The sequence below is a fragment of the Gaeumannomyces tritici genome (assembly GCF_000145635.1).
Source record: "Gaeumannomyces tritici R3-111a-1 unplaced genomic scaffold supercont2.2, whole genome shotgun sequence".
Classification (NCBI taxonomy): Eukaryota; Fungi; Ascomycota; class Sordariomycetes; order Magnaporthales; family Magnaporthaceae; genus Gaeumannomyces; species Gaeumannomyces tritici.
This window is the reverse complement of record NW_008804546.1, coordinates 2962592-2980681: the sequence shown is the minus strand read 5'-3', so window position 1 is coordinate 2980681 and position 18090 is coordinate 2962592. Positions and strand designations below refer to the sequence as shown.

General features: G+C 62.2%; 8 protein-coding genes across 9 annotated transcripts; 1 reads left to right on the top strand and 7 right to left on the bottom strand.

Moving 5' to 3' along the window:
- The first annotated feature begins 410 nt into the window (after window positions 1-410).
- On the top strand, window positions 411-2740 carry GGTG_03547 (hypothetical protein). The gene has a single exon (XM_009221328.1). It carries the CDS (start codon window positions 465-467, stop codon window positions 2715-2717), a length of 2253 nt encoding a protein of 750 aa, XP_009219592.1. The 5' UTR covers window positions 411-464; the 3' UTR covers window positions 2718-2740.
- Window positions 2737-5695, bottom strand: GGTG_03546 (hypothetical protein). The gene is made up of 3 exons (XM_009221327.1): window positions 4643-5695; window positions 3937-4568; window positions 2737-3855 (listed from the first exon to the last, which is right to left on the bottom strand). The coding sequence occupies exons 1-3, from the start codon at window positions 4645-4647 to the stop codon at window positions 3140-3142; spliced, it is 1353 nt and encodes a 450-aa protein (XP_009219591.1). The 5' UTR covers window positions 4648-5695; the 3' UTR covers window positions 2737-3139.
- A 1340-nt stretch (window positions 5696-7035) lies between these two features.
- On the bottom strand, window positions 7036-9086 carry GGTG_03545 (hypothetical protein; the record flags this gene model as incomplete). Its single annotated transcript, XM_009221326.1, has 4 exons — window positions 7036-7918; window positions 8118-8308; window positions 8409-8613; window positions 8749-9086. 4 exons carry the CDS (start codon window positions 9084-9086, stop codon window positions 7036-7038), a joined length of 1617 nt encoding a protein of 538 aa, XP_009219590.1.
- Window positions 9087-9245: 159 nt separating this feature from the next.
- Window positions 9246-9569, bottom strand: GGTG_03544 (hypothetical protein; the record flags this gene model as incomplete). The annotated part of the gene is made up of 1 exon (XM_009221325.1): window positions 9246-9569. One exon carries the CDS (start codon window positions 9567-9569, stop codon window positions 9246-9248), a length of 324 nt encoding a protein of 107 aa, XP_009219589.1.
- A 348-nt stretch (window positions 9570-9917) lies between these two features.
- On the bottom strand, window positions 9918-10862 carry GGTG_03543 (hypothetical protein; the record flags this gene model as incomplete). The annotated part of the gene is made up of 2 exons (XM_009221324.1): window positions 9918-10509; window positions 10582-10862. The coding sequence occupies 2 exons, from the start codon at window positions 10860-10862 to the stop codon at window positions 9918-9920; spliced, it is 873 nt and encodes a 290-aa protein (XP_009219588.1).
- Window positions 10863-11524: 662 nt separating this feature from the next.
- GGTG_03542 lies at window positions 11525-13121 on the bottom strand (the record flags this gene model as incomplete). Of its 2 annotated transcripts, none has more annotated exons than XM_009221322.1 (3): window positions 12762-13035; window positions 11954-12681; window positions 11525-11870 (listed from the first exon to the last, which is right to left on the bottom strand). In XM_009221322.1, exons 1-3 carry the CDS (start codon window positions 12940-12942, stop codon window positions 11640-11642), a joined length of 1140 nt encoding a protein of 379 aa, XP_009219586.1. In that variant the 5' UTR covers window positions 12943-13035. The 2 variants fall into 2 exon arrangements, with proteins under 2 accessions (XP_009219586.1, XP_009219587.1); XM_009221323.1 differs by having other exon boundaries at window positions 11640-11870; window positions 11954-12716; window positions 13012-13121.
- GGTG_03541 (hypothetical protein) lies at window positions 13122-14969 on the bottom strand. The gene is made up of 2 exons (XM_009221321.1): window positions 14514-14969; window positions 13122-14435 (listed from the first exon to the last, which is right to left on the bottom strand). The coding sequence occupies exons 1-2, from the start codon at window positions 14823-14825 to the stop codon at window positions 13233-13235; spliced, it is 1515 nt and encodes a 504-aa protein (XP_009219585.1). The 5' UTR covers window positions 14826-14969; the 3' UTR covers window positions 13122-13232.
- Window positions 14970-15203: 234 nt separating this feature from the next.
- Window positions 15204-17990, bottom strand: GGTG_03540 (dihydroxyacetone synthase). The gene is made up of 4 exons (XM_009221320.1): window positions 17529-17990; window positions 17319-17428; window positions 16246-17246; window positions 15204-16183 (listed from the first exon to the last, which is right to left on the bottom strand). The coding sequence occupies exons 1-4, from the start codon at window positions 17687-17689 to the stop codon at window positions 15290-15292; spliced, it is 2166 nt and encodes a 721-aa protein (XP_009219584.1). The 5' UTR covers window positions 17690-17990; the 3' UTR covers window positions 15204-15289.
- Window positions 17991-18090: the final 100 nt, after the last annotated feature.

Sequence of the window (18090 nt, the reverse complement as noted above, 5' to 3'; positions counted from 1 at the left end):
GAAGGAAACGGGCAAACTAGGTCCACGGTAAGGACGAAGAGCGGGTAGATGCGATAGGACGTTGATGGCACAAAATAAGAAGTAAACGGGCCCACAAGATACATAGTACGCACCCACTTGAGTGCAAAGACCGCCTAGCCATTGCAGTGCTCCTCCCCCTCACTGTCGCTGGGGCTAGCAGGCGTGACAAGACAGGATGCCATTCGACTCATCGAGATGGGGTGCACCAAGAAGGTATCATATAATTTTACCTCGTTTGTCGGATCGGGCCAGCTAGGAACCCCGAACAGGGACTAGGTGACTTGCAAGGGCCAGCTTTGGGACATGCGTCATGCACATGGACATGCATCTAGCCGGTGTGCGTTGTGTACATATTTGTAGTTCCGGGCAGCAGATGCCATCACGGCCCAGGATTTTAAACTTTGCATGATTTCATATCAAGTCTCCTCCCGCTACAGTCCGAAATGCGGCCCCGACGACATCTCCCCATACCCTTGACGGCGCTTTGCGGCATGGCGACGGCACAGGGCAACGGCCGTCCAGGGCACGGCCTGATCGGGTACGGAACCGAAATGTACAACCCGCCGTGTGCCTACACCTGCGGGAGCATGGCGGTGCGGTTCAAGCTCGATTGTGGCGACCAACACGGCGCCCTCTCGCCGTCGCCCGAGTGCCTAGCAACCAACGACCCCTACCTCCAGACGGCGGCTTGGTGCATCCACACGCACTGCCGCGGCGTCGCGGCCTCCAAGCTCGAGTCCTTCTGGGAGACGGAGCTGATCGGCCACGAGGTCGCGCAGCCGTCGCCCAAGTACGGGTACGCCGAGGCGCTGGCGCGCGCGCGGGCCGCGCCGCCGACGGGCATCGCGCCGCACGACCAGTACCTGAACGCCACATCCCTGGTCAATGAGGAGACGTACCTGGCCGCGTACAACGGCAACCACTTCTACGAGGTCGGCGAGACAATCACGTCGGGTTACGCCATCTTTCTCTTCGTCGTCTGCGTCGCCATCCCTATCGCGCTGTCGTGGTTGGCCGCCTGGCTGCCGCTGCCGCCCGGTCTGGAGTCGCGCGTCTACGGCTGGTTGGTCGACCCCCCGGTCCTCGGGAGCCGCCACGCCGCCGCCGCCCCCGCGCTGTTCGGCCTCGGCCTCGTGCCGACGCGCGGGCAGGCGCTCTACCTCGGCTACGTCCTGGCCGTCAACGTGGTGTTGTGCTCGACGGGCTACGTCATCGTGGAGCCGCACGGCTGGTACGGCTCGGTGCGCGAGCAGGTGCTGACGTACGTGGCCAACCGGACGGGCCACCTGAGCCTCGCCAACCTCGCGCTCGCCGTTCTCTTTTCGACCCGCAACGGCGCCCTGCTGTGGCTGACGGGCTGGGGCCACGGGACCTTTCTGCTGCTGCACCGCTGGGTCGCCGTCATCTGCGCGCTGCAGGCCGTCGCCCACTCGGTCCTGTACCTCGTCGTCTTCCTTGAGCGCGGCGGCGATGTCTACGCCTTCTCCGCGACGCAGGCCTACTGGCTCTGGGGCGTCGCGGCGACGGTCCTGCTCGTGGCGCTGGTCCCGCTCTCGGCCCTGCCGCTGCGCCGCCGCTTCTACGAGGCCTTCCTGGCCTCGCACGTCGTGCTGTCCGCGCTGGCGCTGGCCGCCTGCGCGTGCCACATCTACTACCGGTACCAGTGGCAGTGGGGCTACGAGATCTGGATCTGGATCGCCTGCGCCTTCTGGGCCTCCGACAGGCTCGTGGCACGGCCGTGGCGGGTGCTCGTGCGCGGCGGCGGCGGCGGCGTTGTCAAGAGGGCCTTTGTGACGGTCGTAGACGGCGACTACCTCAGGCTCGACATCCCTGGCTGCCGCGAGGGCAGCGGCCACGTCTATCTGTACTTCCCGACGCTGACCTGGCGCGTGTGGGAGAGCCACCCCTTTTCCGTCGCCGCTGCGCTGCCCCGCCCTGGTTTCCAGCAGGAGCAGCGGAGGAGCAGCAGCGCCCAGCACTGGCCGCCGTCCTCGGAGCCGCGTGAGACGGCAGACGCGGCGCCGGAAGATACCGACCCCGAGCCCAAGACGCCCAGCACCGCCGCCTCCTTGCCCCTGATGGGCGGCCGGCACGCAACAAGCCCGAGCGCCGCCTTTTACCTCAGACGACGCGGCGGACTCACCGCCACCCTCGCGCGACAGGCCCACAGCGGCAAGGGCATCCCCGTGCTCGTCGAGGCGGCGTACGGCGCCGCGCACACGTCCATCTGCCCCGCGCCGCGCGCGACGACGACGGCATGGTACCCGAACCTGATCTACGTCGCCGGCGGCGTCGGCATCGCGGCCGCCCTGCCGCTGGTCCGGGGCGCGCCACGGCAGGACAGCCGTAGCCGCCGTCGGCGACTCTTCTGGGGCGTGCGCACCGCGCCGCTCGTGCTCTCGGTGCAGGAGCTGCTCGGGGAGGACGGACCGCTGCCGGCGGGGGGCGGCGGCGGCGACGGCAGCGGGGTCCGGAGGGCGAGGTGGGGGGACGTCAACGTGGCGGTCTCGGTCGGGGCGCGGTTTGACCTCCCGCGCGTGCTGGGAGAGGCGCTGCGGGAGAACGAAGGGTCCGGCGGCACCGTGGTCACGGTCTGCGGGCCGCCGGGCATGGCTGACGAGGTCAGGGTGACGGTGGCGGCGGCGGCGCGCAGAGGCGTGGCCGTAAGGCTGCTGGAGGAAAGCTTTTCCTGGTAGGCATCAGCACATGCTGAACGGCCCGCTGTAGCAGCACAAGACTTGCAATGATGAAGGTCATATACGTAACTACCTAGGTATCTTACTTCCTGCCCTATCCACACGCACCATTATCGCCCCTTGCGGGCTCGTTTTCCAGAAAGCTTCCATTGCCGATGCTTCCCGGCCTGAAGTATCTGATATATGAATATCTAGGAATCTTGTGCGTGTCGTGTCATGTCATGGCGTATAATAAGCCGCCAAAAAATATTAACCGGAAGAGACAGTGGGTAGTGGTATCTTTAGCGTGGTGGTACAGGCGTCGTCTCCCATGCGTAACCCCGGAAATGCAACGCTCCCTCGTGGAAAAGAAAAGATCAAGAGAATGTCAGATATCGTACAACAGTTCCCGCCCTTGACCCTGGCGGCATCACTCAACCCGATTAGTACCGACCCTGCTGGGGTGCTCCTCCGTACCGGCCGCCGCCGCCGCCGAACGTCGTGCTGTCCGGCCTTGGGGCGTTGGGCGTTGGCCTGAAGTAGAGAGGGGACGGGGGGTTGGCGGGCTCGAAGTTGCCCGGCTGTCTCGACATCCTCTCGGCGGCGGCGTAGTGCTGGTTGATCTTGGCGATGGCCTGGTACTTGCTGAGCGACTCCCTGTCGGCCTGGGTTTGGGTCATGCCCACGGGGGCAGGCGAGATTGGGTACTGCGTGTACTGTTCGTTGCCTCCGCCGGCGTAGCTGCCGCCCATGCCCGCGCCGCCGGCGAAGCCGGCCTGGCCGTCCTGAGCCCGGCTAGTGCTGCCGGCCGCGCCGACGGGCGGGGGAGGCCGCTGAGCGGCGTACTGTTGCTTCTCATCGTATCGCGTGTTTTCCATCGAGTTTCGGTTGGCGCTCCTGGCACCCATGGGCCACTCATCGTCCCGTCCAGCAGCCGCTGCGCCAGCGCTGGCGGCCGCCACGTTCCCTCCACTAGTTGCTCCCACCCCGCCACTCCCTGACCGGATTGGTCCCTGCCAGGGGTTAGAGTCGGTTCTTGCTAAGGGGCGGGAGATGAAGTCTGGTGTGGGCGCACGCTCCGCCGCCTGCTTGGCTTTCTTTCTGTTGGCTTGGCGAACGCAAAACATGGCGATGATACCGGCGACAAGACCGACGGCGACTGTGGAGTGAGGGGATAACGTGTTAGCGCGAGTGCTCAGCGAGACTGGCAGCATTGACCAGGTTTGCGGGAGTGACATACCCAGTATCCCCACCAACACTCCAATCTGCTGGCCACGGGCGTCGGGCGAGTCGGCGTTGGCAGATCCTCTGTCGGGCGCTTCGGCGGATTCGGTCGGCTTCATCATGTCGGAGGCCATGGTGCCGGTCGAGGAATCGGAGGGGAGTCCTGGGATCAAGTTTCCAGCCTCGGGCAGCACGGAAGCAGAGGGAGTCGGAGTCGCCGAGGTTCTCCCGCGGCCGCGGGATGCGCTGGTAGGGGCCTCGGTCTGGCTGGGCAGGCCGACGCTGCTGCTGATGGCGCTGTTGACTGCGCTGCTAACGGCGCGGGCGCTGGTGCTGCTGGCGGCAGTGGTGGAAGTCGTCGACCGGGCGCTCGTGCTCGTGCTGCTGGCGGCAGTGGTGGAAGCCGTCGACTGGGCGCTCGCGCTCGTGCTGCTCGCGACGCTCGTCTGCTGGCTCGATTGCTGCGGTGCGGGTGCGGGAGCCCTCGCGGGCTGGGTCGGGGAAACGCCAAAACCGGGGATCGATCGGGTGGTAACGCCGGGCTGGATGAGGAGGATCGGAGCCGGCACCGGGGCCGGCAGCCGGGTGGGGACATTGGTCTGCCTCCGGCCAAGAATGGCCATGAGCTCCTCAACAGTTCGTGGGGGACTGCAAGATGCGGAGCCGTGTCAGCCGGCGTCCACCCTGGCTGCCACACAAGCTGCCCTTTTGCATCAACTTACCGCATATCGAACTCGCTTATCGGGGTGATGTCGTGACGTATAAAGGAAGACTCGCTTCGATAGTTGAAAGGACCGGCCGCGCAAAGATATGAAAATGATGGCAAAAAATGCCACGAAAGGGAAAGCAAATAAATGCGACCCAGCGCAGAGCGAAGTGAATAACAGAACGGAGGGAAAGGAAAGAGTCCGTTTACTGGGTGCGCATGTTAGTGTCGGTGGCGCTTGTCCTCCAATGATGTTTGCAACGACCCGCGAAATAAAAGAACTAGATCGATCCCCGCAAGCCAGTTGCCGTCGAAGAAAGAAAGAAGGAGAAGAGAAGAAAAACACGGGATGTTTGTCGAGAGGGGGGTGGAGGGAACAAAAAGAGGCCAGAAGAAAATGAGAAAGGTGCCGCGAGCGCCCTGCTTCTTGAACCCAAGCAAGAGGTTCGTGCAATATTAGCCGTCAATCTCTCCCCTCTCTCCACACACACCCCACTTGAGACTCTCGCCTCTGCGATGCAATGGCCGCAGGCGTGCTAGGCAGGGCTGCTTGCGCTGCCGTGCCCTTGTCGGGGGTCGGGTTGGGCGTGGTGTGTGTAGCCGTCTGCCGCGGAGAGCGTAGGTACGCGGCCCCTACAGGGAAGGTCGAGCCGTCACGCCGGGAGCTTGCGATGGCAAGTCTTGGATCGACTTTCCCTCGATGGGACTTCCGTGGGCGCTCGGAGCTGGTCGGCTAGCATGGGGGCGGTTCTCAACGCCTCCTTCGAAACGGGGCCAGGGGGGAGGCTCCGTGGCAGCCCCTGCAAGGGACAGGCAAGGCAAGCGCAGCCAGTAGGCGTGCCGCAATTCCAGCGTGGCCGATGCAGCGATCGGCTGGGGTCGTGGTGGGCCGGCCCTGAGACGGCCAAGACTGTTTCGAGGAAGCATCAATACCACGCTGCCGTCGAGCACGCCCACCGGACGCCCACCGGCAGCGCCGATTTTGGCTCGACCACCCAACGGGGAACAAAATCGCACCTAGAGAACCGTCGCACGCCGCGATCCACGGGTCCAATCGTGCTTGGCCCTGGGGAAGGAGGGGCGATGGCGCGCCATGGACTATAGTGCGATGCCGTGGGCGGCGAGATAACAGCAGGCAGGGGGCTTGCCAACCGACATGACTGGCATCCGCATTCAGCTCCCTTCTGGATCCAGAGATGGTGACATATTAATCGGGATCGTGCTGACCGGTCAACGCCGAGAGATGTGATTGAATGCTGAATGTATCTTCAATCGCGAATTTCCAGTTTAGCTTGATTGAGCAGGGGCTGCCAGCTTTCACCTTTGCGGCAGGCACGAATCGCGCACGAATCAGGCCCCTGCCACGCCTTCTCGAACATTTCTAGCCCAGCGGTTTCGAAAACTCAGCGGCTTTCCCAATCCAGGCCTGGCGACTGATCGATGCATCAACCTGCTGTCGCTCTATTCTGGTTTCAGTGGTGCCAATCGTGGCAGTATATAACCTGTCAACCATCCGTCGCTCCTCGGGGTCAGGCAGCTTCCCGAAGCCAAGAATCAGTGATTTAATTTTCCATCTTGACAACGCTGCGAGTGCAGGCAAGGAGCAAGGACAAATAGGAAAAAAAATACCCGAGACAGTCCCCACCCACTATTTGTCGATGCTATCCAGGCTCAGCGCGACTTTTGGCTAACGCTGTTTGGGATATCGTACTTTGAAAGATGGTCAGTGGTAGGTGCTCAACCTCAGGTCCAACACCAAGGCAAGCCATCGGGATGGATGTGACGTGCTCCTGTTTGGCCTGAAGCTCCCAGTGCACGGGTCCCTGAGGAAGGATAGAAAAGCCCCTACTTCCTCCGCGGAGGCCGCTGAGGCGGGTCTGCGATTGGTGAACCACATGAGTAAATTGTGGACCGAAACACATTTCCCGTGCCAACTTATCGAGGCGCTTCAACGAAACAACGTCTTTTTTGGCACTTTGTCCCTTTTTTTTCTTTCTTTTTTTTTGTCGGAAAAGGATGGATCCCGGCAATGCAATGTCGGCTCACCCTGCTGTTGGGCGCCGAGCCAGGCCGGAAGCTCTGATTCTTCACGCCACCCGCCACCCCAGCACCTGCTGGCCAGCTGATCCCCGCCGACGGCTGTCAACTACCGGAGCCTACCCTCGCTGCGCGTGCCGCAACCCCGGGTGACGCGGACGGATTGCCAGCAGGGGATCCAGCTAGGGGAGAGACCGGGGCGGCACAATGTGCCCAGAAATGCTTTGTTCGAATGAGGTAAGGTGATATTCGAGGCCTATTCTTGCACGCTTCCTTTCCCGCCAAGCTCGCATGTCTCCGCGCATACGGATGGATACAGATACAGATACATTTATGCAACCAACCAACCAGAAGGGTCTTACCGCCGACATCTCACGGCGATTTCGCGATGGCCGCCTTGACCTCCTCGCCCTTGGTCTGCGCCTCGGGCTTGAAGTCCTTGAACTTCCTGGCCGGCACGCCCTTGATGAACATCTCGTCCAGCTCCTCGTACGTCCGCCCGGCCGTCTCGGGCAGGCAGTACCAGATGTAGACGAGCGACACGACGGCCAGGCCGCCAAAGATGAAGGCGACGCGGGCGCCGAGGTTGGCCTTGTCCGGGTTGAAGAGGTACGGGAGCACGAAGCTCCAGGCCATGCCGAGCAGGTTCTGCGCCGCGAGGCCGATGGCGATGGTCTTGATGCGCAGGCGCGACGTCGACACCTCGCACAGCACCGTGAAGGCTGTGGCGCCGATGGTGGCGTTGTACCACCAGCAGTAGATGAGGATTAGCCCCACGGTGCCCTTGAGCGCCTCGGGCGAGCCCCAGGCCGCTAGGCCGCCCGTGGCCAGCAGGTTGATGGTGAGGGCGAGCAGACCGTAAAAGGTCAGGTTGCGGCGGCCGACGCGGTCGATGAGGTACCACGACATGACGTTGCCGACGAGTGAGCACACCTGCTGCACGATCTGCAGCTTGAAGCTCAACTCGGTGCTGAAGCCCGCTAGCTGCATGTAGTAGGTGAAGTACGAGGCCGCGAAGACGACGCCCGACAGCATCTGGATGCACAGCGGCGCGATGCTCACCACGGTGCGCCGCAGGTTTGACCGCCGGAAGCACTCGGCGTAGGTCGCGCCCTCGGTCTCCTGCGACACCTCCTCCAGCGTCTGCCGGATCACGGCGAGCCGCTTCCGACCCTCCTCGCCCCTATGGCCCAGCTTGGCCAGATTGTGGAGCGCCTTGGCCTCTTGGCCCTTGGAGGCTAGCCACCAGGGGGATCTGGGGGTTGAAGATGAATTTGTCAGTCTCTGTCGTTGGGTGTTTGTGTGTGGAGCATAAGCTTTTTGTCGGCTGTTCTCGAGCCTCCTGATTCCTCCTTTTTCCTCTTTGTCTCTCTTCTCCCAACACGTACTCCACTTCGAAACCGCCACATGTAACCCCGACGCCGTTAAGATCGAAAGACAAAGCTCATACTTACTCGGGCATGAAAAAGACACCAATGGTGGCGAAAACGGCAAACCCATATTGCGCGCAGAATACCGCCCTGTATGCCCATCGGCTCGGGATTGTTCCCGTCTCGTTGACGATCAAGGCGGCGACCAGAGGACCCAGCGTGTACGACATGGCCGACAGGCAAGTGAAAATTCCTCGTAGGGCTAGCGGGGTGACCTGTACGGTGGATAGGGGCGGATGATGAGCTTCTACCCTTGACGTGAAGAGTAACGCCCTGGCCACCTGCCAACCCTAGATTTGTGCCTCTTTTGCTTACCTCTCCGATATATGTGACTGTCACAGACGCCAGAGCTCCGGTCGCGAAGCCATTCAAAAACTTGCCGCCGAAAAACATGGGGTTTGTCGTGGCGACAAACTCCATCGTGATTGCTGCATAGGTGATGACGAGGGCCATCATGATAACAGCTCGGCGCCCCAGCCAGTCGGCCAGAGCACCGCAACCCAGAGAGCCAATCACAGCGCTGTTCAGAGGTCGTGTCAGAGAAGCGATCCAACCATGACGGACCGCCTTTTGTCGCGTCGGCGAACTTGCGAGCACACTTGCCTCTGGAGGTTTGAAGGGGAACAAATGGATGGAAAAGAAAATGACGACTCACGATGCAACCGGGGCGCCGCTGAACGCGGCCTGCCACTCGGCGGGCAGGACGTAGCCGCCCTCGAAGGGCACGCCAAAGTCCTTGCGGAACTCGGGAATGCCCAGGATGTTGCCCGAGGCCTGGTTCTCGAAGCTGACCAGGAGCACGCACCAGACGGCGTAGAGACACCAGAAGCACGACACGGGGTAGTGACGCAGCGACGCGCGCTTGCCAACGTCGTGCTCCTCCTGGTTGCCCAGGTACGCGAGCTGCTTGTCCTCGAGCGACGAGCTGCCGCCGTCAACGTGGCGCGCCTCGCGGCCGCCGCCTTCGGCCTTGGCGTCGCCAGCCACAGCCATCCTCTATTTCTCTTCTTGGCAAAGGGAGTGTGTTGAATGGGCGCGGACGACGGTTCTTTGCAGTGAGCGAGCAACGACAGATGATTGATGGAGCAGAGGCCGCCTCAACTGCGCACCTAGGTAAAGCGACGCGTCGCAGACGCTCGTTCTTATAGTCTTCTACATCCCGGCCGGCCGCTCCACCGTCGCCGCCTTCTTCCCCGAGGCTGCAAGCCGGGCTCCTTGGCAGCTGGGCCCAGCGCTGGCATCCTCGGGCTCCCCAGGCAGGCAAGAACGCTGGAGAAAGGCCGAGCCGAGATCGCCCCGGTGTTTCTCCGGGGATTGCATATTTGCGGGGAAAACCGGGGCGGTGCGGGGAGAAGAGGCGATTTCGCGGGGGAATCGACACAAAAATGCCCCAAGCGGCGTCTGCGTCGGGAGAGAAGGCAGCGAAGCCTTGAGCGACGCTATTCCCTGGTCCTGGCCTTTGAGAGTTATGCTCATTTCCACCGATAGTGGCCCCTGAAACCCATCAAACCCCCAATTTTGTGTTCGGCGTCAGCCTCTTTGACATCCATGTGACTCAAGGGACTAGGAATCCTCGAGCTTGCCGAGCTCCGACGACATAGAAGAGTCAGCTCATGGCGAGGGCGATCATGTCACGTGGGTCTCTGCTGCCTCGGCAGGACGGTTTCTGGACTTGACCAGTGAGATGGGCAGGCTGCACGACGCAACGGTAACAATTTAGGGTCAGGCAGGTGTCACTCTGCGTACAATCTGATGCCAGGAAAAGTGCCTGTAGACATTGCACACATATATGCTCCACCTCGGACGCATTCCCTACTGCAAAAATCAGGCCTCACGCAGCAGGTCCGCAACCTCGTCTTGCCCATACTTGAGAGCAAACTCCAGCGGCGACAAGGTGGCGTTGTCCGTCCACATGGAGCACGTCGGCGCGGTCCTGTCGGCGCCCCTCTCAAGCAGCAGCCGCACCATGTCGGTCCTGCCGCCCCAGGCGGCGAAGTGGAGCGCGTTCTGCTGCCCGAAAAGCACCGCCTCGGTGAGGCCGCAGCAGGTTCGTTCCTGCTGCTGCGGGCGGCCGCCGTCGTCGCCCCGGTTCTGCAGGTGGTACGCGTCTACGGGCGCGCCCGCGTCCAGGAGGAAGCGCGCAACCTCGAGCCGGCCGTGCTCCGTGCCGCTAGAGGGCTTCGGGTTCTTGACGGGCGGCGAGATTTCGGCGTGAACCATGGATGCGTGCGCGACGAGCGAGCCGCCCGTCACAGACGCGCCGTGCTCTTCCACCAGCAGCCTCACCGTGGCCGGGGAGGCGTAGGCGGCGGCGAACTCCATGATGGTCCTCGAGGTTGCCGAGCCGCTGGGAGCGTTGGGGTCGGCACCGCGCGAGAGGCACCATGAGACTAGGTTTGGGTGTCTGATGAAAGCGCTTTAACAAGGGAGAAAAGATGATGTCAGTATTTTTTTTGTCACCACGGCCTCACAAACGAAATCCACCCACCCTAGAATGGGCGTGCCATCCCGGATAGGCTTGTTAATGTCCCAGCCCGCGTCCAGCAGGAGTCCCAGGACGCGTAGGTCCCCTTTTTCCCTCGCTTTGGCGGCGGCTTGTACTATGGCATTCTCGTTGGGCGCGATCCCGGCGCTCAGCAGGAAGCGCACCAGATCCTCATCGTCACCGTGGCAAGCCCAGCGCAGGGCGTTGGTTTCTTCGAGCCAGGCCAGGAGGTTGGGCTGCACTTTGTTCTCTCCAGTCTCCGTCGCCATCATCCACGGCGCCATCAGGTCTTGGACGTCGCTCAAGGGCACATGCCTAGCGCAGAGCTTATTGATCTCGCTGGCCGCATCGTCTAGGGTTTGCACCCGCCCGCTCAGCCCTGCCCTGTCTAGACGCACGAGCGGTGCCGGGCTGCTGCCGTCGGCGTGCTCGAAGCGGAGTAGCTTCCCAAAAAGGATATGGTGTGGCGTGTGCGCATTTCGGGGCGTCCCGATTTGGAAAATGCCTGCGAGTTGAGGTCTCCAGGTAGCGACCCAAAAGGCACAGCCGTAGATTCCCCGTCACTTCCACGGTGAACAAATCTCCAAGGGCGGCAGGTTGCCCGCTGCGCCGCCCAACAGCGCGGGGCTCGGATGCAGAAACCTTCTCCTCGGGCTCGAACAGGTGTATGCCGCTAATGAAGCTCTCCCTAGCAGTGGCAATTTCGTCCCCTCGCGGGAACACCAGGCGTGGCCCCCTATAATCAGCTTCATGTAAATATATTTGCCTGGAGGGGGCAAGGCCTGGATGAAGCCTAGGCAAACAAAGGGTTCGCCTTTCGATTCCGCTTGTGTAGGTAGGTGGCGTGGAGTTTGACATCTGGATTGGGGAGGGCAAGTGACAATGGCAAGGAGCAACTCGTTCATCAGGGTGTGGGAGTTTGGAGTTCAGGGGTCAGGCGCGGAAGGGAGCTTGATAGATTAGTTGTTTTAGTGATTTAAATCCGTGGCTTATCTTTTTTCAATGGTCAACTTGATGAACAAGGCCGCCCAGCCCACTTGCCCCCATGCCTACAAACCCTCTCAAGACTCCCCGGGCGCGTCGGCGTAGAGGTGGCAAACGTCAGTCTCGTCCACGATCTGGACCTTTATGCTTCCGTTGCGAGGGTCCGAAGACAGAACCAGGCCTTCCATGGCCTTCTCGAGAGGAAAGACGTGCGTGACGAGCTTTTTGAGATCTAGGATGCCACCTGCCATGCAGGCAATCCCCGCCGGCCACGTATCGCGGTATCTGTTGATGAACCGCAGGTCGATCTGGTAGAGATCGCAAGATGGTTAGCCAAGCCTTCGGACACAATCTCCACTTGCAAAGAAAGAATAATGAAAAGAGTGCTTACCTCGGCCAACGACAGGTGCATAAACGGCAAGTTGTTCATCACCTCCTTCCCGACCCCAATCACCACCACCACGCCTCCCCTCCTCGCCGTGAACGCGGCCGCACAGACGCTGCTCTCGACGCCGGTGCACTCGAGCACCGCCGGCGGCGCCGCGTACTCGTCCGCGTCGGCGCCGAACAGCCGCCTCACGGCGCGCCCGGTCTCCTCGGGCGCCGCCTTTGGGTCGACAAGGTACGTAACGCAGGTTGGCACCAGCTGCCGGGCGAACTCGAGCCGCGAGGCCTCGACGTCGGTGACGACCAGCGGGTGCGCGCCCGACGCCCGCGCCGCGGCCAGCGCGATGAGCCCGATGGGGCCGGCGCCGCACACGACGGCGCCGCGGCCCAGCTCGAGCCGCGCGGTGCGGATGCCGTGCAGCACGACGCTGAGCGGCTCGAGCAGCGCGCCCTCGGCGTACGAGATGCTGTCGGGCAGCTTGTGTAGCCACCGCGCCGGGTGCACCTTGTAGCGCTGCAGCGTTCCGTGGTAGGGGTATACGCCCGCGAACTGGACGTCTTCGCACAGGTTGTAACGGCCTTCTTGGCAGAGGAAGCAGTTGTTGCACGGCACGCCCGGCTCGACGGCAACCCGGTCGCCCGTCTTGAGGTTCGCCACGCCCTTGCCGCACTTGAGAACAACGCCGGCGGCCTCGTGGCCGAGGATGCAGTCGCCCTCGACCACCAGGGTGCCTATACAGCCCGATTTCCAGAAATGGACATCTGATCTGGAGCGAGGAAATTACACGATGACAATATCAGCAAAGGGAAACTCGACCGCATTTTGGCGTCCTGCACTTGCCCACAGATTCCAGTAGCCTTGACGTGGATGAGGACCTCCCCGGGCCCGGGAGACAGGACTGGTGCCTCAACCTGTTTTAGCTGGTGGTCTGCCGTCACCTGAAGCGAGGGGTTGGGCAGCAGGGCTGGGTCTTGTCTGGGAGGCTGAGCCATGGTGTGCTGAGGCCTTTGCAGGTGAACGGGGGTAGGGTTATGAGGAGAATAGTATAGGCGAATACTAACTCAGAATGTAGGTTTTGTCTGCCAGATTTGGCCATCAGCTATGCACTGCATGTCGAAGCCATATTTGTCCCAGCACTTTGGACTGGTCGTCTGCTGGAGCAGCGTCTTTCGCGGTCTGGTGGTTATGATTTCCAAATTGGGCAGGACCCCAAGTTCGCCGCGTCTAGACCCTGCCCCACATGTGGACCCCATCCCCGCCCACATTGGAATCCTTTGCCTCCTCATGACTGACTCTCCACCATCGCCTTTATGGCATCCCCCACAGCCTCGGCCCCGCCGCCGCCGCCGCCCTTCAGCTCCTTGTTGGTGGTCTGGATCATGATCCGCCTGTACGTCGTCAGCGCCGGCGTCCCGCTGTCCGTCACCTCCAGGATCAGATGCAGCAGCTGGCCCCTGGCCATGGGCTCGCGGCTGATGAGCTGCACGCAGCACTTCTCGGCCGGCGGCAGCGTCACCTCCACAACCCTGCCCTCGCCGTCCACCCTGCGGATGCCCAGCGGCTCGACCTCGAAGTGCGTCGCCCACTGCGTCGCGCTGGGCTCGCGGTAGTGCCACCACTTGAACGCCAGCCCGTCGTCGCCCTCGTCCGGGTCGTACGTCCTGCTCGCGTCCACCGTCAGGGTCGTGCCGGCCTCGGCCTCGAGCAGCACCGGCGCCGGCCCGGGGTCGTCCCCGATGTACACGACGGGCGCGTGGTTGGCGCCGCTAAAGTCTGGGGCCATGGTCCAGCGCACGCGCGCCGCAAAATCGTTTTGGAAGGCGTCGCGCCACCGCCAGATTGTGGCCTGGCTCGACGTGTGTCTGCGCCCGTCCTTGCCCACCACCACGTCGGCCTCGTCGGCGTAATGGCCGCTGGCCCGCTGCGCCCCGTCCACCAGTCCGTACCGCCCGCCCCAGGACCCATACTCGGGGTGCTCGGGCACACCCAGCCCGTTCTGAATCAGGTAGAGGAAGGTCGGCGTATCACCTTCGGGAATGAACATGTAGTCCGGGTACGCGCCGCCTAGGGGCCCAATTTGAATGTGCTCGCGTATCCACTCCTTGGTCACCTTGTCGAAGTCGGGCCCGCCCGAGTCGAAGCCGTAGTAGCGGTCGCCCGAGATGCCGGTCCAGGCCGCCATGCCGTACTGGTTCCAGGCGTGGACGGACGCTATGTAGAAGACGTCCGGGAACTGCGCCCGGATCCAGCCCGCGCTGTCGTCCTGGTCCGAGATGGCGTACACGCGCACCCGCGCCCGGAGCGCCGCGGCCTCGGCAGCCGGGCGGGTGTTGCGGATCGATAGGAGCGCCTGCGCGAGCACGTTGGCGCCGCCCCAGCATAGTACCCACAGGGGCCGGTCCAAGGCCGCCTCGATCCGGGACACGAGCAGCTTGGCGCCCTCGCTTATGGGGATGTCGTCGCCTACGGCTGTCATGCCATATACCTGACGCAAAACAGGTAAACAAGCTGTCAGATGATCTGGCCTTGACGAGAATGATGCAAGGTAGGTAGGCCCGCTTACAGGAGGCCCAGATCGCACGAGGCTGCGGACGTGTTCAGCGCTCGGATAGGGAAAGTTGGGGTGTGTGTGCTTGTTTAGGTTGTCCACAGCGCCGGCGTAGGCGTTGATAATCTTGATCATGTCCTGTGGACAGACTTTTGTCCTCATCCATGTCGACGTGCAGGCCACGAGGCCCTCTGTGTCGAACTGGTTGGAATAGAGCAGATAGCGGCAGAGGGACTCAGCATCATCGGGTTCGTTTGATATGTCCGAGATGATGAACACTCGCGGCTTGGACGGGTAGGTTTGTAGGCGGCTCGCGGTTGAAGCCATTTTGTGACAAGTTCGCGGCGTAGGCGCGAGAATCAGTTTGTGAGGGTTGCTTGGTGCGATCGCTGCTTCACAATCTTCAATTTTGGTACCGAGTTGTTGTCAATCTTAGCCCGAGCTCATCGTTTGACACACATGATATTACACTGGACCGGGTCTTCCTGGTAACATTACTACTACAATTTGTGCTGGTTTTTCCCGGGCAGACGAGGGGAATGCGGGGATGAGAGCCGAACTATTGGGGTCGCGGTGGAGAAAATTCAAGGGGGCCAAGGACAGAGCAAAATACCTGCCTCAACCCTTGGTATTGCCCTGTTCCCGGCGACGTCGGGCTATTGCCTGTTTGGGAGACTGGAAGCGCTTTCCGTGGGAACGAGGTGGGGGAATAATTCATCGAATCAACTGTGTTACTTTTTATATCTGAATGGCTTGGTCCCTGCTAATGTAGCTCCAGTCTAGATATTCATTTACAAATCCACAAACTCGCCGCGAAGGTACTCCCCGCTCTTCAGCCCGTTCAGATAGCCAAGGACCTTTTCGGAAAGAGGCTCGGTCTCGTAGCCAAAGTACTTGTAGGCGGCCGGCCCGGGCAGCGAGTGGCCGAAGCGGCGCAGGCAGACGCCCGCGTCCGCGTAGCGCTCCCAGCCCTGCGGCGCGTACGGCTCGATGACAAGGGCGGGGATCCCCGCGTCACCGTGCCGGCGCAGCGTCTCGCGCCGGTACCCGACCGGCTGCTCGTCGAACAGCCGCCAGCAGGGGAAGCTGACGACGCGCGCGCGCACCCCGTGCTTGGCCGCTAGCTCGGCCGCCACGTCTAGCGCTAGCGTCAGCTCGGCGCCCACGCCGAGCAGCGTCAGGTCCGCGTGAACGCCGTCGTCGTCGACCTCCTGGACCACGTACGCGCCCTTCTCCACGCCGTCCCGCCTGGTGCGCGGCGCCAGCTGCGGCAGCTTGTGGCGCGACGTGGACACTATCGAGGGCCGCGAGCGCTCGCGGATGGCCACCTCCCAAGCCCCGGCCGCCTCCTCGCTGTCGGCGGGCCGCATGTAGAGCAGGTTCGGAGTGGCGCGGAACAGGGTCGCCAGCTCTACGGGCTGGTGCGTCGGGCCGTCCTCGCCCATGCCGATCGAGTCGTGTGTGGCGGCGTGGATGACCTGCAGGCGCTGCAGCGCGCCCATGCGGACCGCGGGCGCGCCGTACAGATAGAACATGAAGAAGGACGACGTGACGGGCACGAACGTCCCCGGGTTGTAGGCCGCGATGCCGTTGGATATGGCGCACATGGCGTGCTCGCGGACGCCGTAGTGGATGTAGCGGCCCGTGTACGAGCCGTTGATGCCGCAGGCGGGCCGTACGTCTGGCTGTAATTGGTTTCGCCGGCGTTAGCGTGACACCATTGAAGACCCTCGTGCGCGCTGCTTACGTTTTGAAAGTCCTCTTTGCCATCCCACGCCATGTGTACCGACGGCGAGAGATCTGCGGTGCCGACGATAAAGGAGTTGAGCTCCTTGGCGATGGGGTTAAGAACGAGCCCCGAGGAGGCCCTCGTGGGCGTCGGCTTATCCGAGAACATGCCGGGGATGTGATCTCTCCAGTTAGCAGGAAGATTCCCCCGGACCCTCCGCCTGAACTCCAAGGCCAGATCGGGGTGCTCCGTCGCATACTGGTCGACGAGCGACCCCCACTCGGCCGCCAGCGCTTCGCCCCGTCGCGGCAGGTCGGAGAAGAAGTCGCGGACGGCCTCGCCAACGACAAAGTACTGGTCCGGATCGAACCCGTTTGCCCGCTTCATGTTGGCCACGTCCTCCTTCCCGAATGCTTGTCCGTGTGCGTCCGCCGTGCCCGCGACCGCGCTGCCAAGTCCAATGACTGTGCGCACATTGATAAAGGTCGGCTTTCCGTCCTGGGGCCGGCGCGAGTCCTCGAGTGCCTTGACCAGTCCCTCGACATCATAACATCCATCCTCCACATCGACGACGCGCCAGCCGCAGGCCCTCATCTTGGCGTTTACATCCTCCGAGTTTGTGAGGTCCACTGAGCCGTCGCAGGTGATCTGGTTGTTGTCGTATATGATGGTGAGGTTGTCGAGACGCAGATGCCCCGCCAGCGATATGGCCTCGAGGGCCACGCCCTCCTGAAGGCAGGCGTCGCCGATCATGCACCAGACGTGGTTCGAGACGACGGGAAAGTTCGGTCGGTTGTAGGTGGCGGCCAGGTTCTTGGTCGCGATGGCGAGGCCCACGGCGTTGGCGACGCCCTGCCCCAGGGGCCCCGTCGTGACCTCGATGCCCTCGTGCTCGATCTCTGGATGACCCGGACAGAGGGCGTCGACACGCTCCGAGTGGTAAGACTTGAGCTGATCGAATGTCATGGCCTTGTAGCCGCTGAGGTGGAGGAACATGTACTGGAAGATGCATGTGTGGCCTACATTGGACCCTCAGCATTGTCCATGCGCGGGCCCATTATACCAAAGTGACAGAAGGGCAGGAAACGTACCGTTGGACAGGACGAAGCGATCGCGATTGAAGTAGTCGGGGCTGTGAGGTGCATACTTCATGGCATATCTCCAAAGAGCTACGCCGATGGCGGCCATGCCTATGGCACCACTGGTGTGTGAGAAGTCGCGAATGTCAGTGAAATTCCCAAGTGACAAGACTGGCGAATTCTTGGCGCAGCCCTTGTCGCTTCCAAACAGCTGTTTCCTACCCCGGGTGACCACCGCCAAACTGCTGGCACAGGTCGGCGACAAGCAACCGGAGGGTCTTGAGGACTATGTCGTGATCCTTGGGCCGAATCGCCAACGTCTTGTTTGCGCCGTGTCCATCGCGGCCGGTGCCCGGTGGCGCTTCAGTCCTCCCCGGTGCCATTTCTCGGTTCGAAATCGTCTTGTAGACCCTAACTAGGCTGTTTCGGATCTAGAATCGCGCTTCCTGCGCGTGTGGCCGTCTGTCGTGAGGCGCTGGGTGTCAGGAACTTTCCATGAGGTCAAGACGACATTGACGAGCGGGAATGCCTATCCGACTGCGATAATACAGGCGCATGGAAAGCCACACAAGGTACCGCCGCTGTGCCTTCAATGCCTTCCCATGACTTAGCCATGACCGGCGATGGGATCCTTGGGCCGCGGCCAGGAGGTTGATCTGGGCGGTTGTTAGTACCCGATTAGGAATGTCCTCATCTTGGAAGACAATCAGGGCTGCGGGGTCACGCGCCCCACCTGTGTTGTGTCGTCAGTTTTGATGGACCGAGTCGGGTGTCAAGTCGCTGC